Source organism: Clupea harengus, chromosome 20 (genome assembly GCF_900700415.2).
Source record: "Clupea harengus chromosome 20, Ch_v2.0.2, whole genome shotgun sequence".
Classification (NCBI taxonomy): domain Eukaryota; kingdom Metazoa; phylum Chordata; class Actinopteri; order Clupeiformes; family Clupeidae; genus Clupea; species Clupea harengus.
The window spans coordinates 20852073-20867774 of NC_045171.1; the positions used below are offsets into that span (position 1 = coordinate 20852073).

At 46.7% G+C, this 15702-nt stretch overlaps 3 protein-coding genes across 3 annotated transcripts in view; 2 read left to right on the forward strand and 1 right to left on the reverse strand.

Moving 5' to 3' along the window:
• Nucleotides 1-1241: 1241 nt before the first annotated feature.
• Nucleotides 1242-7488, forward strand: slc38a7 (solute carrier family 38 member 7). Its single transcript, XM_031587576.2, is given in 12 exon segments — nt 1242-1683; nt 1685-1768; nt 2122-2175; nt 2405-2549; nt 3181-3325; nt 3499-3597; nt 3700-3757; nt 4548-4662; nt 4844-4991; nt 5495-5694; nt 5880-5931; nt 6137-7488. Coding segments are annotated over 12 exon segments (1413 nt in total). The 5' UTR covers nt 1242-1503; the 3' UTR covers nt 6270-7488.
• A 481-nt stretch (nt 7489-7969) lies between these two features.
• On the reverse strand, nt 7970-12570 carry si:ch211-122f10.4 (cathepsin A-like). Its single transcript, XM_031587613.2, has 11 exons — nt 12263-12570; nt 11593-11704; nt 11166-11303; nt 10700-10861; nt 10481-10572; nt 10307-10391; nt 9985-10137; nt 9563-9699; nt 9010-9172; nt 8539-8628; nt 7970-8240 (listed from the first exon to the last, which is right to left on the reverse strand). The coding sequence occupies exons 1-11, from the start codon at nt 12427-12429 to the stop codon at nt 8157-8159; spliced, it is 1383 nt and encodes a 460-aa protein (XP_031443473.1). The 5' UTR covers nt 12430-12570; the 3' UTR covers nt 7970-8156.
• A 2127-nt stretch (nt 12571-14697) lies between these two features.
• LOC105907219 (cytochrome P450 2F2-like) overlaps nt 14698-15702 on the forward strand; it is a 9438-nt gene continuing 8433 nt past the window's right edge. The window contains exon 1 of the mRNA XM_031557939.2: nt 14698-14939. Within this exon, the coding sequence (XP_031413799.1) occupies nt 14775-14939 (165 nt within the window). The 5' untranslated portion in view covers nt 14698-14774. The remainder of the gene's footprint in view (nt 14940-15702) is intronic.

A 15702-nucleotide genomic window follows, 5' to 3' on the forward strand; every position in this document is an offset into this window, starting at 1 on the left:
CGCTGGCCACTTTGACAATGCAACGGTGGAGTAGCGTGGCTTTGCGTCCGGTGGAAATACGAGACTGACTGAACGTTGCAGACTGAAACAGGTTAGCTTTGGCGGCTTCTCTAACAATAACAAAGATCCTTCGCTCATTCACAGATGCACTAGTTGATGACAGGTCTTTGTGAGTTAAAACAGTCCCGGACTTTTAATCCTGTTTCTTGACCCGTTTATCTGGTATGTATGTGAATGGAGGTGTATGTGATTGTGTTTAGGTTGATAGCCGGGTTTGTAGTGTCCTTCATGGGTTGTTTGCTTGGGTGGTGCATTAAGCGACTGGACTAGGAACATGTCAGGAGTGCGGTGATGTGAGATCGGACAAAAGGGTTGGTTGATACCCTTGCTGTTGGGTTGGACTCAAAAAGTCACTTCAAGTAAAATCAGGATCCTCAGTCTAGTCTTTTTTATTTCAGTCTAGTTTTGAAAGAGCAACCCAAGTGTGTGTGTGTGTGGGGGGGGGGGGGGGTTCTCATAGCTGTCCTGTCGGATGGTAACGGGCTCAGCATGTTAGGTACAGGTGGTGTGGTGATGACCTCAGTCATTAAGCTAGGGCGCTCTTCCCTTCAGAGAACTCTGGGTCCCTGCATGACTTCATTTCATAGAACTTGCCTCAGTTAAATTGTGTGTGCGGTTCATCTCCTGAGCTTTGAGTTAATGGTCTGACTGCACTGTTGCAGTGACCGGCGCATTTGTGCCTGTCAGTTATGGTAAGTATTCCTCATGTGGATCTTGCTCGTGCACGGTGGGCTAGGTGTGTGAGAGTCACGCATCAGCGTAATTTATGCAATCCCTGGCACCGCTGGAAGTCCCGTGACATCCTGCCGCCGGCTGCTGCTGCTCAGGGAGACTGACCCCTGGAACATTGCCGACATGACAGTTTTGCGGAGCATGACCAGTTTGTCACAGTAAATGATGCAATTATAGCGTCTATAATCAGTGGAGGAGTGCAGACAGATAAGGCACGTCTCAGCGTGTCTGTCTCAGAATGTTTCTGTCTCAGAGTGTCTCAGAGTGTCTCTGTCTAAGAGTGTTTCTGTCTCAGCATTTCTGTCTCAGCATGTCTCTGTCTCAGCATATTTCTGACCCCTTTATGTCCACTTTGTAATTATGTGTTCTGTCTTTCTCCGCTTTTCCACAGGGCATTGTGTGTGTGTGTGTGTGTTTGTTTTTGTTTGTTTGTTTGTTTGTTTGTTTGTGTGTGTTGCCAGGTTGCTCCAAAGAAGTCACCCTTTGTGTGTGTCAGGTGTGTTTTGTGTGTGTGTGTGTGTGAGATCCAGGACTCATGTCTATGGCGATGTTTGGTGTCCATGGTAAAATCTCCTGAGTGTTCCTTTAGGCCTTGCCCCACTGCAGACAGGACTGAGCACCTGCTCTCTCTGCTTTGGCCACAGCCATCACTCGGCACCTTTAGTCTGTCTGTGTGTGTGTGTGTGTGTGTGAGTGTGGGGGGGGTCAATCATGTCTCGAGCAGACATGGCAGTGAACAGCGAAGCAGGTGATTGGCGGCTGAGCGATGATGCTGGTGAGAGAGCCAGGCTTCTCCAGAGCCCCAGTGTAGACACAGAAATGCCGCCCATCCAATCACAGCAGAGCAGGGGCGGGACCTCTTCGGTAGCGGCCATCTTCATTGTGGTGAATTGCTGCGCTGGGGGCGGGGCTTCTCAACTTCCCTGCCGCCTTCAATATGGCTGGAGGAATAACTGTTGGACTGGTCATGCAGATGGTGAGAACACACACACACACACACACACTTATACACACACACACTTATACACACGTATACACACATACACACGTATACACACTCACACTCACATACATACACACACTCACACACTCACACAGACACACAGACACACAGACACACAGACACACAGACACACAGACACACAGACACACAGACACACAGACACACAGACACACAGACACACAGACACACAGAAGCAGTTTCCCTCTTGTGAAATCTACACTTCCTCTTGTCTGGTCCCTAGTGTGTAGGATGCCTCTGCATCAGCAAAAGTAGACAAATGGTCAGCGGAACGTTGATTTAACTTTGACCTCACTTCCTCTTTACAGTGCATGCAGGTGTTCATAATCAGTGGGCTTGTCATCCTGGCGTACTGCTCAAAAGTGAGTATACACACACACACTCTAATTGTAATGCATTCACACACACACACACACACACACACACACACACACACACAGTGTCATTAATAATACACTGACACCAGTACCACTAATGTGTTGATGTTATATACCCACACACACACACACACACACACACACACACACACACACACACACACACACCAGTGTCATTAGTGTGTGTGTGTAAATCAGCTGTTCTCCCCTGCAGGTGAGTAATGAGGGCACGTATCAGGAGGTGGTGCGCGCCGTGTGTGGGCGTGTCGTTGGGGTAGTGTGTGAGGTCGCCACCGCCGTCTACACCTTTGGGACCTGCATAGCCTTCCTCATCATCATTGGGGACCAGCTGGAGAAGCGTGAGTCTCTCTGCCTCTCTTACGCACGCACGCACGCACACACACACACACACACACACACACACACACACACACACACACACACACACACACACACACACACACACACACACACACTCGCACACACACACTCGCACGCACACACTCACACACACACACACACACACACACTCTCACACACACACACACACACACACACACACACCACACACACACACACACACACACACACACAGCCAATTCAGCCAGTGAGACCTGAGAAACACACACACACACACACACACACTCACACACACACAGCCAATTCAGCCAGTGAGACCTGAGAAACACACACACACACACACACACACACACACACACACACTCACACACACACAGCCAATTCAGCCAGTGAGACCTGAGAAACACACACACACACACATACACACACAGCCAATACAGCCAATGAAACCTGAGAAACACACACATTGATGTCCTAGTGTAATTTCTAATGTGGCAACAGGGATGTAGAAATGACAAGAGTGTAGAGGCAGGTTATGTGGAACTGGTTTCAAAGACACATTCAATACACAGTTTGTATTTAAAAGTGTGTTTGTCTTTGTGTGTGTGCGTGTGCATGTGTGTACTACAGTGATTGGTGGTATGGCGAAGGAGTCTGAGGCTGTGGTGAATGCTCACTGGTACACTAACCGGAAGTTCACCATCACCATAACATCAGTGCTGGTCATCCTGCCCCTGTCCATCCCCAAAGAAATTGGCTTCCAGAAATACGCCAGGTATGATGTATACCCACTCACTCACTCACTCACACACTCACTCACTCACTCAACTTTTTCGTCCCTGGATCACATTATGTTCTGTGAAGTTGTACATCTCTGTGGCTGGCTAGGTGTTTTTATTGTTTTAATGTGAAGGGCTGACTTTACCTTCTCTGTGGTTTCCATGGCAGCGCCCTGAGTGTGATTGGCACCTGGTACGTGACCACCGTGGTCATCATTAAATACTTCTGGCCTGATAAGGAGGTGACCCCAGGATACATCCCTACCAGGTAAGAACAGCATTTCCCATCATTCTCTCCAATACGATCTCATGTGCAGGGATTATGGGAATTGAAGTCCAAACATGCTCTGAGTTCTTGTTTCTTTTGCAGGCCGTCATCCTGGACAGCGGTGTTTAATGCACTACCCACCATCTGCTTTGGCTTCCAGGTGTGTGTGTGTGTGTGTGTGTGTGTGTGTGTGTGTGTGTGTGTGTGTGTGTGTGTGTGTGTGTGTGTGTGTGTGTGTGTGTGTGTGTGTGTGTGTGTGTGTGTGTGTGTGTGTGTGTGTGTGTGGTAAACTGCATTAAGTCCTGCATGTGATTCACTGCATGTCTCTTGTTATTAGATAACACTGATTGTGGCCCTCTACTTTTCACTTTACTTTCCCTACTCTCTTTCTCTCTCTCTTTCTGTCTCTCTTTTTCTCCCTCTTTCTGTCTCTCTTTCTGTCTCTCTCCGTCTTTCTCTCTCTATCACTGTGCTTGAATAGTCTTTTGTAGCTTAGGAAGGGGCTGTTGTGTGTGTGATATTTTGTGTATTTTGATGTGTATGTGTGTGTGTGATTTTAATGTTGTACATTAAACCACAAGCAAGGTGGTGGTTTAATACAGGATTGTCTCTCTCTCTCTCTCTCTCTCTCTCTCTCTCTCTCTCTCCCCCTCTCTCTATCCCCCCCTTTCCCTGCTCTCTCTCTCCCCCTCTCTTTCTCTATCCCTCTCTCCCCCCCCCCTCTCTCTCTCTCTCTCCCCCCCGCCTCTCTCTCCCCCCCCCCTCTCTCTCTCTCTCTCCCCCCGCCTCTCTCTCCCCCCCCTCTCTCTCTCTCTCCCCCCCCTCTCTCTCTCCCCCCCCCCGCCTCTCTCTCCCCCCCCCCCCCCCCCCCGCCTCTCTCTCCCCCCTCTCTCTCTCCCCCCCCCCTCTCTCTCTCTCTCCCCCCCTCTCTCTCTATCCCTCTCTATCAGTGCCACATCAGCAGTGTTCCTGTATTTAACAGCATGAGGAGGCGGGACCTCGGGCCCTGGGGGGGCGTGGTCACAGCTGGCATGATCATCTGCCTCTTTGTCTATACAGGCACAGGTGTGTGTGTGTGTGTGTGTGTGTGTGTGTGTGTGAGTGTGTGTGTGTGAGAGAGAGAAGTAGAGAGTCATGTGACAGAATTGTGTCTGTGTGTATGTGCATGTGTGTTGTTGTGTGGGGTTTACCGCATGGTGTATTACAGTTTGATGTCTCATACTTGTGGGCGGGACTTCCTTTGCAGGTGTGTGTGGCTTCCTGTCATTCGGCTCAAATGTCAATCAGGACGTGCTGATGTCATACCCTTCTGATGACATCGCCGTGGCAATCGCCCGAGCTTTCATCGTCGTCTGTGTGGTCACTTCCTACCCCATTCTGCACTTCTGTGGCAGGTGAGAGAGAGAGAGAGAGAGAGAGAGTGTGTGTGTGTGTGTGTGTCAAAATGGCCCGAGTCGGCCACCCCACGATGTGAGATGTGGGCTGGTGGAATGGGGTTGCAGGTATGGAGACACTGCGCAGGAGACAGTGGCTTCCTTAAAAATAGCTGTATTTATTACCAAACAGGGTAATCACAACCCCAAAACATATAAACCCAAACTGAACAAACTAAAGCCCTATACCAGACAAGGTACAACTCTGTGCTTACAGGTTTTGTGTAGTACCTTGTCCAAGCTTCCATCCAGCATGTTCAGTGTATCCTCTCCCCATACAACAATAAGGTCAGTTATTCAGCTGGTAATGATGTGGGTGTTAGTTAATTAGCCAGTTAAGAAGCTGTTCATCAGGGATGTGAAAACTGTTAATGAGGCTCCTAAAATTCCAGTATATTATAGTAGGTTAAAACTTGTGTGTGTGTGTGTGTGTGTGTGTGTATATAATGTTTGTGTGTATTCAGGGCAGTGCTGGAGGGCCTATGGCTGCGTTTCCGTGGCGAGCAGGTGGAGGTGGATGTAGTTCGAGAGCGGAGGCGGCGTCTGCTGCAGACCGTCATTTGGTTTTTCCTCACCCTCATCCTGGCCCTCTTCATCCCCGACATCGGCCGCGTCATCTCCCTCATCGGAGGCCTCGCCGCCTGCTTCATCTTCGTCTTCCCAGGTGCGTGACCTTCATCACCCTCGTCTTCCTCTCCTCCAACATCATCAGGACTGATCTGTTGGTTTATCCTCAGAGACGCTGTTCAAGCAAATCCAAACATGAGACTGTGTTGATGTGTTGATGAATCTCTCTCTCTCTTTCTCTCCCTCACTCTCTCTCTCTTTCTTTCTCTCTCTCTTTCTTAGGTCTGTGTCTGATTCAGGCTAAGCTGTCTGAAACTGATGTGAGATCAGCCAGGTAATACACTTAGTACAAATTCCTTGGAGCCATCCAAACACACACACATACTGTATATATAAGCTATCACAAGCTTTCACTGCAGCCTCTGCTGTCAGATGCATCTCACACATATACACACATACACACACACACACACACACACAATCTTATCATTGTGGAAATCATATTTATTGTCATCTTTGTGTCTGCTCTATCTCCGTAGTTGGAATGCCTTGGTGGCTTACGGTATCGTCATGGTTACCATCGGAGCCTTCATCTTTGGACAAACCACTACTAATTCCATCTATCAGGACATCATCAACCATTCTGACGGCTCATTGGCTGAAAAGCACTGACCTCATCAACATGCTGATTTACTGAAGAAACAGCAACTTAAGGACTGGGCCAATCAAAAGCAAGAAAAGAGGAGAATAGCCTCAGCAGACTGCTGTCACACACACACACACACAACCTGCATGCAGCATGCCTCCCTTTGTCGAATGTCTCACTAATGAAACACACACACACACACACACACTACTGAAGGAGACTAACAACATCATCGGTAACATTTTTAATTGTCAACAACACAATTGGCTTGATTTTAATGTTTCATGTATTTTAAAGCAAATTTTTAAGCAATGCCTGAAAGTTCAAACATTACTATGGAATCCTTTTAGGAATCACACACACGCCTTGGGAGCTTTTCCAGTTTTAACATGACCTTTTGACCTCAGGAGTGCCACTGACCCAACACCCATCTGGTGTGTGTATGACCCTGAGTGCCTACCACAGGACTGCCCAGTCATCACACACTTCACCTTTGAACCCATTTGTGTGTTTTGTTGTTGTTGTAGTATAAATGCAGTATTTGGGGCCAATGGGAGAAGTGGGGTGTGTTTGTTTTAACGGACTGAATCATGTGTTTGTGACATGGTTTTTAAAACAGTGGTTTCTATGGGGCTTTCATTTTATCAAAGGGATTCTGTCTTCAGGGGCATGTCTGGTTACCATGGTAACTGATTATTCTGTAATAATGAGATGAATAGTGATGACTCAGTTCAGCATTCTAACGCTAGTCAGTGGAAGGGATCGTTCTGCTTCCTGTAGCCTAGTAGCGATTACTAGCTACTGTACCTAGCCCACTGCTGAAGGGGTTGAATGACTTCAACTTCATTACAAAAGATGTGTAATAGGCTTGACTGTTCAATCAGAGCAACGCTCCTGAACCACTGTTCTAAAGCTCGACTGAAGTCCGCAGGGTTATGCTGAACATCTTTTTGGTTGGTTGTGTTTTGATGAATGTTTGTCTGCACTTTGCCTTATCTAACTGGAAAAGGTTGTAATTACACACCAGTTTGTTTTCCTCCTGCTTTTGAAAGGAGGCTCAAATCATTGAAACCGCGCGCTCACCTACATCAATCACATTGTTGATCCACAGAACGCTAATGCATTTTTTTTATGTGTATGGAAATCAGTATTGGTGTGTGGGAGTTTACAGTTTCTATGGGAAATCAAATACATTTTTGGGGTTGGGTGATTTTGAAAGAATAAAAAGAAAAACCTGACGCCCAACGGTGTTTTTACTTCCTGGTTTAAAAGCCACAACAACGTTGGAAGCGACATCCAGCACGTGCTGCTAACACAGTCCAGTTGCATTGGATTAGAAATATGGATTTTTACAATTAAAGCTGAGTGTTTCACAGCACTCTTTACCTTGTTTTACCTTCCTGCCTCATGGAGAGATTTACACACACACACCATATTGTCTGTGTGGTTGCGTTAAATATATGCACACATCACACACTCAAGTGGGCCGCATGAACACCAGCTCAACATGAGTCAGTGCTCAGAGATGCTCAGCAGCCATTACTGAACACATCACTCCATCCGTGGAGAAGCAGCCATTACTGAACACATCACTCCATCCGTGGAGAAGCAGCCATTACTGAACACATCACTCCATCCGTGGAGAAGCAGCCATTACTGAACACATCACTCCATCTGTGGAGAAGTCCCCCCAAATGTAAGACATGAAGAACCAAGAAAACCAAAATCTTTTAAATGAATTTATTTATCAAAAGCTGGGCACATTAGTCATATTCAAAACATTCCCTTTACAGCATCCAGTGACTACACACAAATCATCTCACATTCACAATGGTCCAAGCCCCTCCTCTTCCTGAGGAAGAGGACCAATCAGTGCGGATGAGGGGCATGAACAGGAAGTGCTTGCTGGGAGATCAGTAAGGGCCGTCTTGAAGGAAGTTCTTCAGCATGGAGAGGGCGGGGCTTGGGGCCCACTGAGGAACCATGTGACCAGCACCCTGAAACAAACATGAGGTTATGACCGATGACTCAAGACAAGCTTAAAGGTGCAGTCCACGATTCTAATACAATAAAGTGTGTGTCAAATTCAGTGAAGAGCTCCTCTGGTTGGGAGTGGGTACAGTCCTGGCTCTGGACACAAAGGGGCCCACACCGCACCATAACCTGTTCCAGCCAATCAGCACATTACTTCAAGGGCATGGAAAGGAGAAGAAACTTGATTGAATGATGAACTCACAGACTTTACCAGCGAGAGTGTGTGTGTGTGTGTGTGTGTGTGTGTGCAAGAGAACTCACTTTGATTGTGAGGAAAGTGATGTTCCCAAACTTCTGGAAGAACCCTGCAATCTGGTCATCACAGACCCAATGCTGGTAGGGAACAGTGGACTACAAACAGGAAGATAACTAGGATCAGTCTACGTGAACCGATACAGATCCCTTATACATGCAGGTTATTATGACGACCCCCTTATACATGCAGGTTACTATGGCGACCCCCTTATACATGCAGGTTACTATGACGACCCCCTTATACATGCAGGTTACTATGACGACCCCCTTATACATGCAGGTTACTATGACGACCCCCTTATACATAGAGGTTAGAATCCATGTGGGAATTCTGGCAAGAGGCTACATGTTGGTACAAATCTAAAAATCAGCTGAAAAGGAGATGGGATATTAAACATCTCCAACACAGGAGGGCTTATTCCCAATGATGTGTACAATCTAATGTAGGTCTTCACAGAATAACGCACACACACACACCTTGTATCCAAGCTGTTCCACAAACCACTGGTCTCCCAGGAAGTTGCAGGCCATGTCTGTGTCGCCGTTGTAGACCAGGGCTCTGAGACCAAGAGACAGCAGCTTCTCGTACACATCCTTCACCGTGCTGTACAGCGTCTGGTACTGCTCCCCCACCAGGTTGCTACACACACACACACACACACACGGGACAGTTATGATCATATAATGCAACCTGTCTGCAACCCTCAATTTGCATACTATGTGGGCATCTCTAAATGTGAATTGTGTATACACATGTGTGTGTGTGTGTGTATTATAATATATGTTATACACACACACACACACACACACACACACACACACACACACACACACACACACACACACACACACACACACACACACACACACACACACACACACATATATATATTTATATATATATATATATATTACTCTATGCCTGATGTCAGAAAGTCAAAGTGTGTCCAAGCACACATCTAGCCCAGGCTGCCTGTATGACCCACTTTGTCTCGCAGAAGTCTGATGGTGTGTGTGTGTGTGTGTGTACCTGCAGATGTCCCACGCTGGCAGTGTGTCTGGGATGTGGAGTGCCTTCCTGACGTCTGCTCTGTTGAGCCAGTTCATCTGAGCCGTGCTGTTAATGCAGGGAGGGACCTCGCCCAGGGTGGGGGGGCTGCTCAGCAACTACACACACACACAATTTCAACAGAACTATTAGCATTGTGTGTTCAGACTACCTGCACTGTCCATGTATAGCCTCCTTTCAGTAGTAGCTAATTAAGCAGACAGCTAAACGCACAGAGATGTCCAGAGAAGACTTTAAGATGAAGACGGCTAGGCTAAACGCACAGAGAGGACAGGTTTAAGATGAAGACGGCTAGGCTAAACGCACAGAGAGGACAGGTTTAAGATGAAGGTATGCGCTTTGATTGGTATTCAGAAATGACTGCCAGTGCTTCCTGATCTTACGTTATTGGCCTGCCAGTGCTTCCTGTAGGTCTTGAAGAGGTGGGACATGGTCCTCCCATAGGCTGTTTGGGATCTGGCGCCGCCGGCACAGTCCAGGTAGAGCGCATACTCATTCAGACCCGACTCGTACACGATCCCGAATGCCTGGCTAACCTGACACACCACACACACAGTTTAAAGCATACCAAGACACCTCAAGGTACACACACACACGCAGTATACACCATCAAATTTTACACAGCAAGCCAGCTCCTATCTATTTAATGGGTGATATTTGTGCACACACACACACGCACGCACACACGCACACGCACGACATTACCGAGATGGAGCAAGCTTCTTTTGTGGTGTTGTAGAAGTTGCAGACACCATCTTTACAGCAATTGTCATTCAGGTCACGCCAGAGACTACATCAGGACAGAGACACATACATGATTAACAAAGACCACCCAAGAGCACCAAACGGCATCAGCAAGAGCAGCAGAGGGTCTCTTACTCCTCTCCGAACAGGCCGTGGTAGTAGCCAAAGTAGATGAGCGACTGGTCATTCAGGGCAAAACTACTGATGCCGTTCCCCACAGCAAAGCCCTGCAAGGGAGCACACAGCACTTAGAACACAGACTTCACACTCAAATAAATAAATAAAATATAAATATATATATGTAGATAATATAAGTGTGTGTGTGTGTGTGTTGGGGGATAGTATAGACCCAACCCTCAAGTTGAGCTTGTTGGTGGCCCCTGCTGCGACTCGCAGACTCAGGGTGGGAGCGTAGATTCCTCCATAACTCTCTCCAAATATGAACAAGTCATTCTGAGTGAAGTTGGGGAACTTGGTGAAGAAACTCTGCAGCGCCAAATAGTTATCATCCGCAACCTGAGGACGGCACACAGCATTTAAAGATCTACACTGAGGACGGCACACAGCATTTAAAGATCTACATTGAGGACGGCACACAGCATTTAAAGATCTACATTGAGGACGGCACACAGCATTTAAAGATCTACATTGAGGACGGCACACAGCATTTAAAGATCTACATTGAGGATGGCACACAGGGCACAATCTGGACTATCCAGTGTTGAGGGCTACAAACTGAGACTATCAAACTCGTTTAGAGACTGTGTTAGAATCCATCAGTGCGTCAGCTAGCATGTGTGTATGCACGTGCGTATGTCACCTGGTCATCGTTGGTCTCGTACTTCTGGTCATCGGAGTACGAGAAGCCCACCCCTGCTGGTGACTCCAGGTACAGCATGTTGGCCACCAGATTCCAGCTGTAGGGGTTCTCATACAGCGTGGCCCCATCGTCATTCACCTACACACACACACAGAGAACCCTTCTTGTTAACAACATGCAGACCAGTATTGAGGAAGTACTGAGAGGCTAAACAGTTAGGTCAGAGTCTGAAGATACAGGGGTGCTTAAACTCCCAATAATCCAGAACCAGTGTATATGGCTGCACACACAAACACACACAGACCAGTCCAAGGGGACCTCAGATACTGATCTGATGTGGATCTTATAGCCTCTGCAGTGGGATGAGTGGTAGTCTGAAGACACATTAATTCAGTGTGTGCGTTAGTGTGAGAGTGTGTATACCCACATGGAAAGGACCGTTCTCAGACAGAAATCCATCCAATGAGCTGCAACCAGGTCCGCCATTGAGCCAGAGGACGACTGGGTCTTTCAGAGGGTTTCCCTGAGAAGTTACAAACCTAAACACACACACACACACACACACACACACACACACACACACACACACACACACACACACACACACACACACACACACACACACACACACACACACACACACACTTGAAAGACCTGACATCAGCAGTTCCAGAAGATCTCTGGTTGCATGTCAGCTGACAAAAGCCATAAATTAAACTGTTTGTGAACTACAGTGTGTAGGTACGAGATTGCGTAATATGTGTGTGTGTGTGTGTGTGTGTGTGTGTGTTTTGCTTAGAGCAGGTGGCGTGCATCACTGAAGACCCTGCAGTCCCCCCTGACCTGCGACTCAACCTCGCTAACGGGCAAGTGGCCGCCTGCGCAGTTCCGTGGCACTAGTGACTAACGGTGTTAAATTATATATCTGACACGATGTAACTGTGGAACATTCAATCTGCGTGATTTAACATTTTTGAGCAATAACTCTGAAGTTCTCGTAACCAACTACCTGCACATACTATCGCTTCCATGAGGAAGTGCATGCTAGGCAATGCAGCCATCAGAGTTGGATCATCGCAGTTCGATCAGAAACTCACCAGTAGTGAAGGAACTTCCCCGGACTGGCCTTCAGGTAACCGGACCACTGTCGGTAGTTAGGCTTGAACTTCATGCCGGGGAGCTCACCGACTTCATCCGGAGCATACAGTGCCCGGGCGGCGCACACGAATACCGCGAGCAAACACAGCAAGCTACACTGACACATACCGACCTGGTCCCGCGCAGAGTGGCTAACACAGTCGGTGGATAACGGGAGCCAAACAACCTACGGAGCAAACAGCTTCCTTGCTGCGACCGTCGGATGCCGTGGAAATGCTTGTTCTCCAGCAGCTGAAGTGCAAGGGAAGTCATATGACTTGTATCATCGGTCATGTGATCACACGCCTGGCTCTTGTTTATTATAATTACCTGACTACCAAGAAGCGAGCTATATGGGTACAGAGTCCAAGACTGTTTAAAATGAAATGAAATGGCGAGTAGAGTTAAAAGATGTTCCTGTAGGCTACTGCATTGGATGTGTTTCAAAGCATTAAGAAGCTTAGCCGCTATACACAGAGCAGACTAGTAGAAGGGGGCGTGTTCCGCAGGACAGGAGCCTCAGTAAAATGTTGCAGAGAAGTTTTACTTCCTAATGAGAGAGGTGACTAAATGACTAAATGTAAATGTAGAGGTGGTTAATGGATCAGACGGCTGGTGTAAGGAGTCAAAGTTGATATGCATTTACAGTTTTCACCATGTGTCAAGTAACTATGTTCCGTATTTAATGGCTAAGAGGACAAGGCAGGAAACTGTCACTTCATGTGTGTTCCATTTCATTTTTTTTTCACGATACTGAAGTATTGACTGAGTAATTTGATCACACAGCACACACAAATCCGGCAGCTCACAACAGCCCTATAGTTTAACATTCAATCTTATTAAGAAATGAGATAAACCACTGGTTTATTCCTTCAATTAAATTAAACATAAGGAAAGCAGAATGAATGACAACCCTGCACACACGACTAACATTGGGCCTCATTCTCGAACATTTTCTGAAGTTTCTTCTGAAATGTTTCTTATGGACTACGGAAAACCAACGTAAGAAAAACATATCCGCCAGATTCATGAACGCCTGAAAATGTGTTCTTACGCAGCAGAAGTGTTCTGAGCTGTGCTCCCCTGGACGAGGTTTCTGAAATTGAAAGCGCGTTCTCGTGCACCTAGATAAACGCCCCGCCAGCTCCTTATAAGGGCACGCAACCGTAGTGACTTGTGCAGTCGGAATCGGCCGAATCTACACGAAAGCAACTCATAAGCGAGTCATGTCAAAGCGGAAAGCGAGCACCGGTCGAGTAAACGCAGATCTAACTTCACCGGTGCAGAGGTGGAGGTACTGTTGCAGGATGTAGATGTGTCCATTCTATTCCACAATGGCTATATCAACGCGATTGAGTTAAGTGCTTATTTATTTATTCACTTACATTTGCAGTGTTCGTGTAGTCCTTTTATTTATTTTAGTACATCACGATGCCTCGTAGAATCATGACTATAAATGTGAAACGTAATTGTTAATGATATAAATATTCTCATATTTAAATCCAAGGATGTCTGTAGAGTTGATGTGAACGCAATCACCAACGATTTCTCACAAATTCAGCCCTTAACACTTCTATCACGGAGCGGGCCAGTGGGGCATCTTGTGGTTTTTTGAGGAATCGCATTTGAGAAAACTCTGGCCAATTTACGACTGCTATTTCGCGTTCTGAAAGTCTTCTGAAGTTCGGAACAAATCCCAGATGAGAAAACTTTCATGAAAGCTACATTTGTTCATAAATTCACCGGAAGTGGAGTTCAGAAGAAATTCCTTCTTAAATTCTTCTCAACTGCATTCGAGAATGAGGCCCATTCATCTTAAGACAACAGGAGCATCGCAGCCTCCCTTCATGCCATTTTCACTGCACTGCAACTGCATGCTATGGACACCAGGGGGCGCCCTCAGGTCAAGATAGTAGTTTTTGTCCAAGAAAAATAAAGAATTATTTCATACCTGCAGCTGTGGTGTTAAAGGGTAATATATATAGGTGATGTATATGTATATATATATATAAGTGCAGTGTTATCACACACACACGCAAATACATGTGTATGCATAGAGTGCACCGAGTATACACCAGATTCAGATCCACACACATGCACACGCAACACACAGAACACAAGCATACCTGTACACACATACACACAGAACACAAGCATACCTGTACACACACACACACACACACACACACACACACACACACACACAGAGAACACAAGGGCATTCCATGAGTATTTAAACTTGTCAAGACTGACAAGACTGTCTGTCCAACACAGCCTCAGCCACAGCCTCACTTCACATCAAACTTGGCTGAACTCTCTTATTTACGTCTCTCTCCTCCCTCCTTTCTTTAACACACACCCTCTCTCTCTCTCTCTCTCTCTCTCTCTCTCTCTCTCTCTCTCTGGGTCATCGTCTTGTATGCTTTAGCTAAATCAGTATTACCTCTGCAGAGCAATCTGTCACACACACACATGATGATTGGAGGTCTGATTCTTGTGTGTCTGAGTCTCTCTCTGCTCTTCTTCCTGATGGTGGGTTGGCGACCCAGAGGATTCCCCCCCGGACCCACACCTCTGCCACTGATTGGCAACCTCCTGCAGCTCGACCCCAAAACCCCCCTGAAGGACTTGCACAAGGTAGGACACACACACACACACACACATACTGACACACACACACACACACACATACTGACGCAAATCCATATGCACATTAATGTGCGCACACAGATGCACACCCACAAAAAACATACACTCACTCACACACACACACACACACACGCACACACACACGCACACACTTACAGTTCTGCAAGGAACTACATGCAAGTAGAAACCTGTTTTGAAATCAGAGACACTCACAGATAAACACACACACAATTAGATACTCACAGACAAAGAACACACACACGCACAACACAGATGATCACACACACACACACACATACAACACATACATACAAACCATATGAGACATATACAGCTTTGCCTTTGGAAATGCCTTATTGCATTTCGGATGTTAACACAGACAAATTACATGAAAAAGTCACTCAGCAGTCTGTAAACACAGACACACACACACACACACACACACACACACACACACACACACACACACACACAGACTCAGCAGTCTGTAAACACAAGGTGTTGCATTGGGTGGATGCTAATATAGCTGTTTTCTGACTAGCATGTTGTCTTGTGGTTGTTGGGATTTTGTTGTATTCTGATTAGCATTAGCATGTAGTAGCATGTCTGATGCGATAGTACAGAACATGCCTCAGTCCAATGGTCAGTGTCGGTCAGTAATGATTGACAGGTGATGGAGTTACCATGTTTACCCAACCTGCGCCGACCGCAAGACAAGTGGGTCAGATGTCACAGATGACCTCACGATGAC

Bases quoted from the DNA above. Each gene is read 5' to 3' on its own strand.
- si:ch211-122f10.4 (XM_031587613.2), bottom strand. From the start codon at position 12,429: ATGTGTCAGTGTAGCTTGCTGTGTTTGCTCGCGGTATTCGTGTGCGCC. The intron at 9,173-9,562 runs GTACACACACAC...GTGTGTGTGTAG, and splicing joins CCAGCGTGGGACATCTGCAG to CAACCTGGTGGGGGAGCAGT. The intron at 8,241-8,538 runs GTGAGTTCTCTT...TGTTTGTTTCAG, and splicing joins TCACTTTCCTCACAATCAAA to GGTGCTGGTCACATGGTTCC.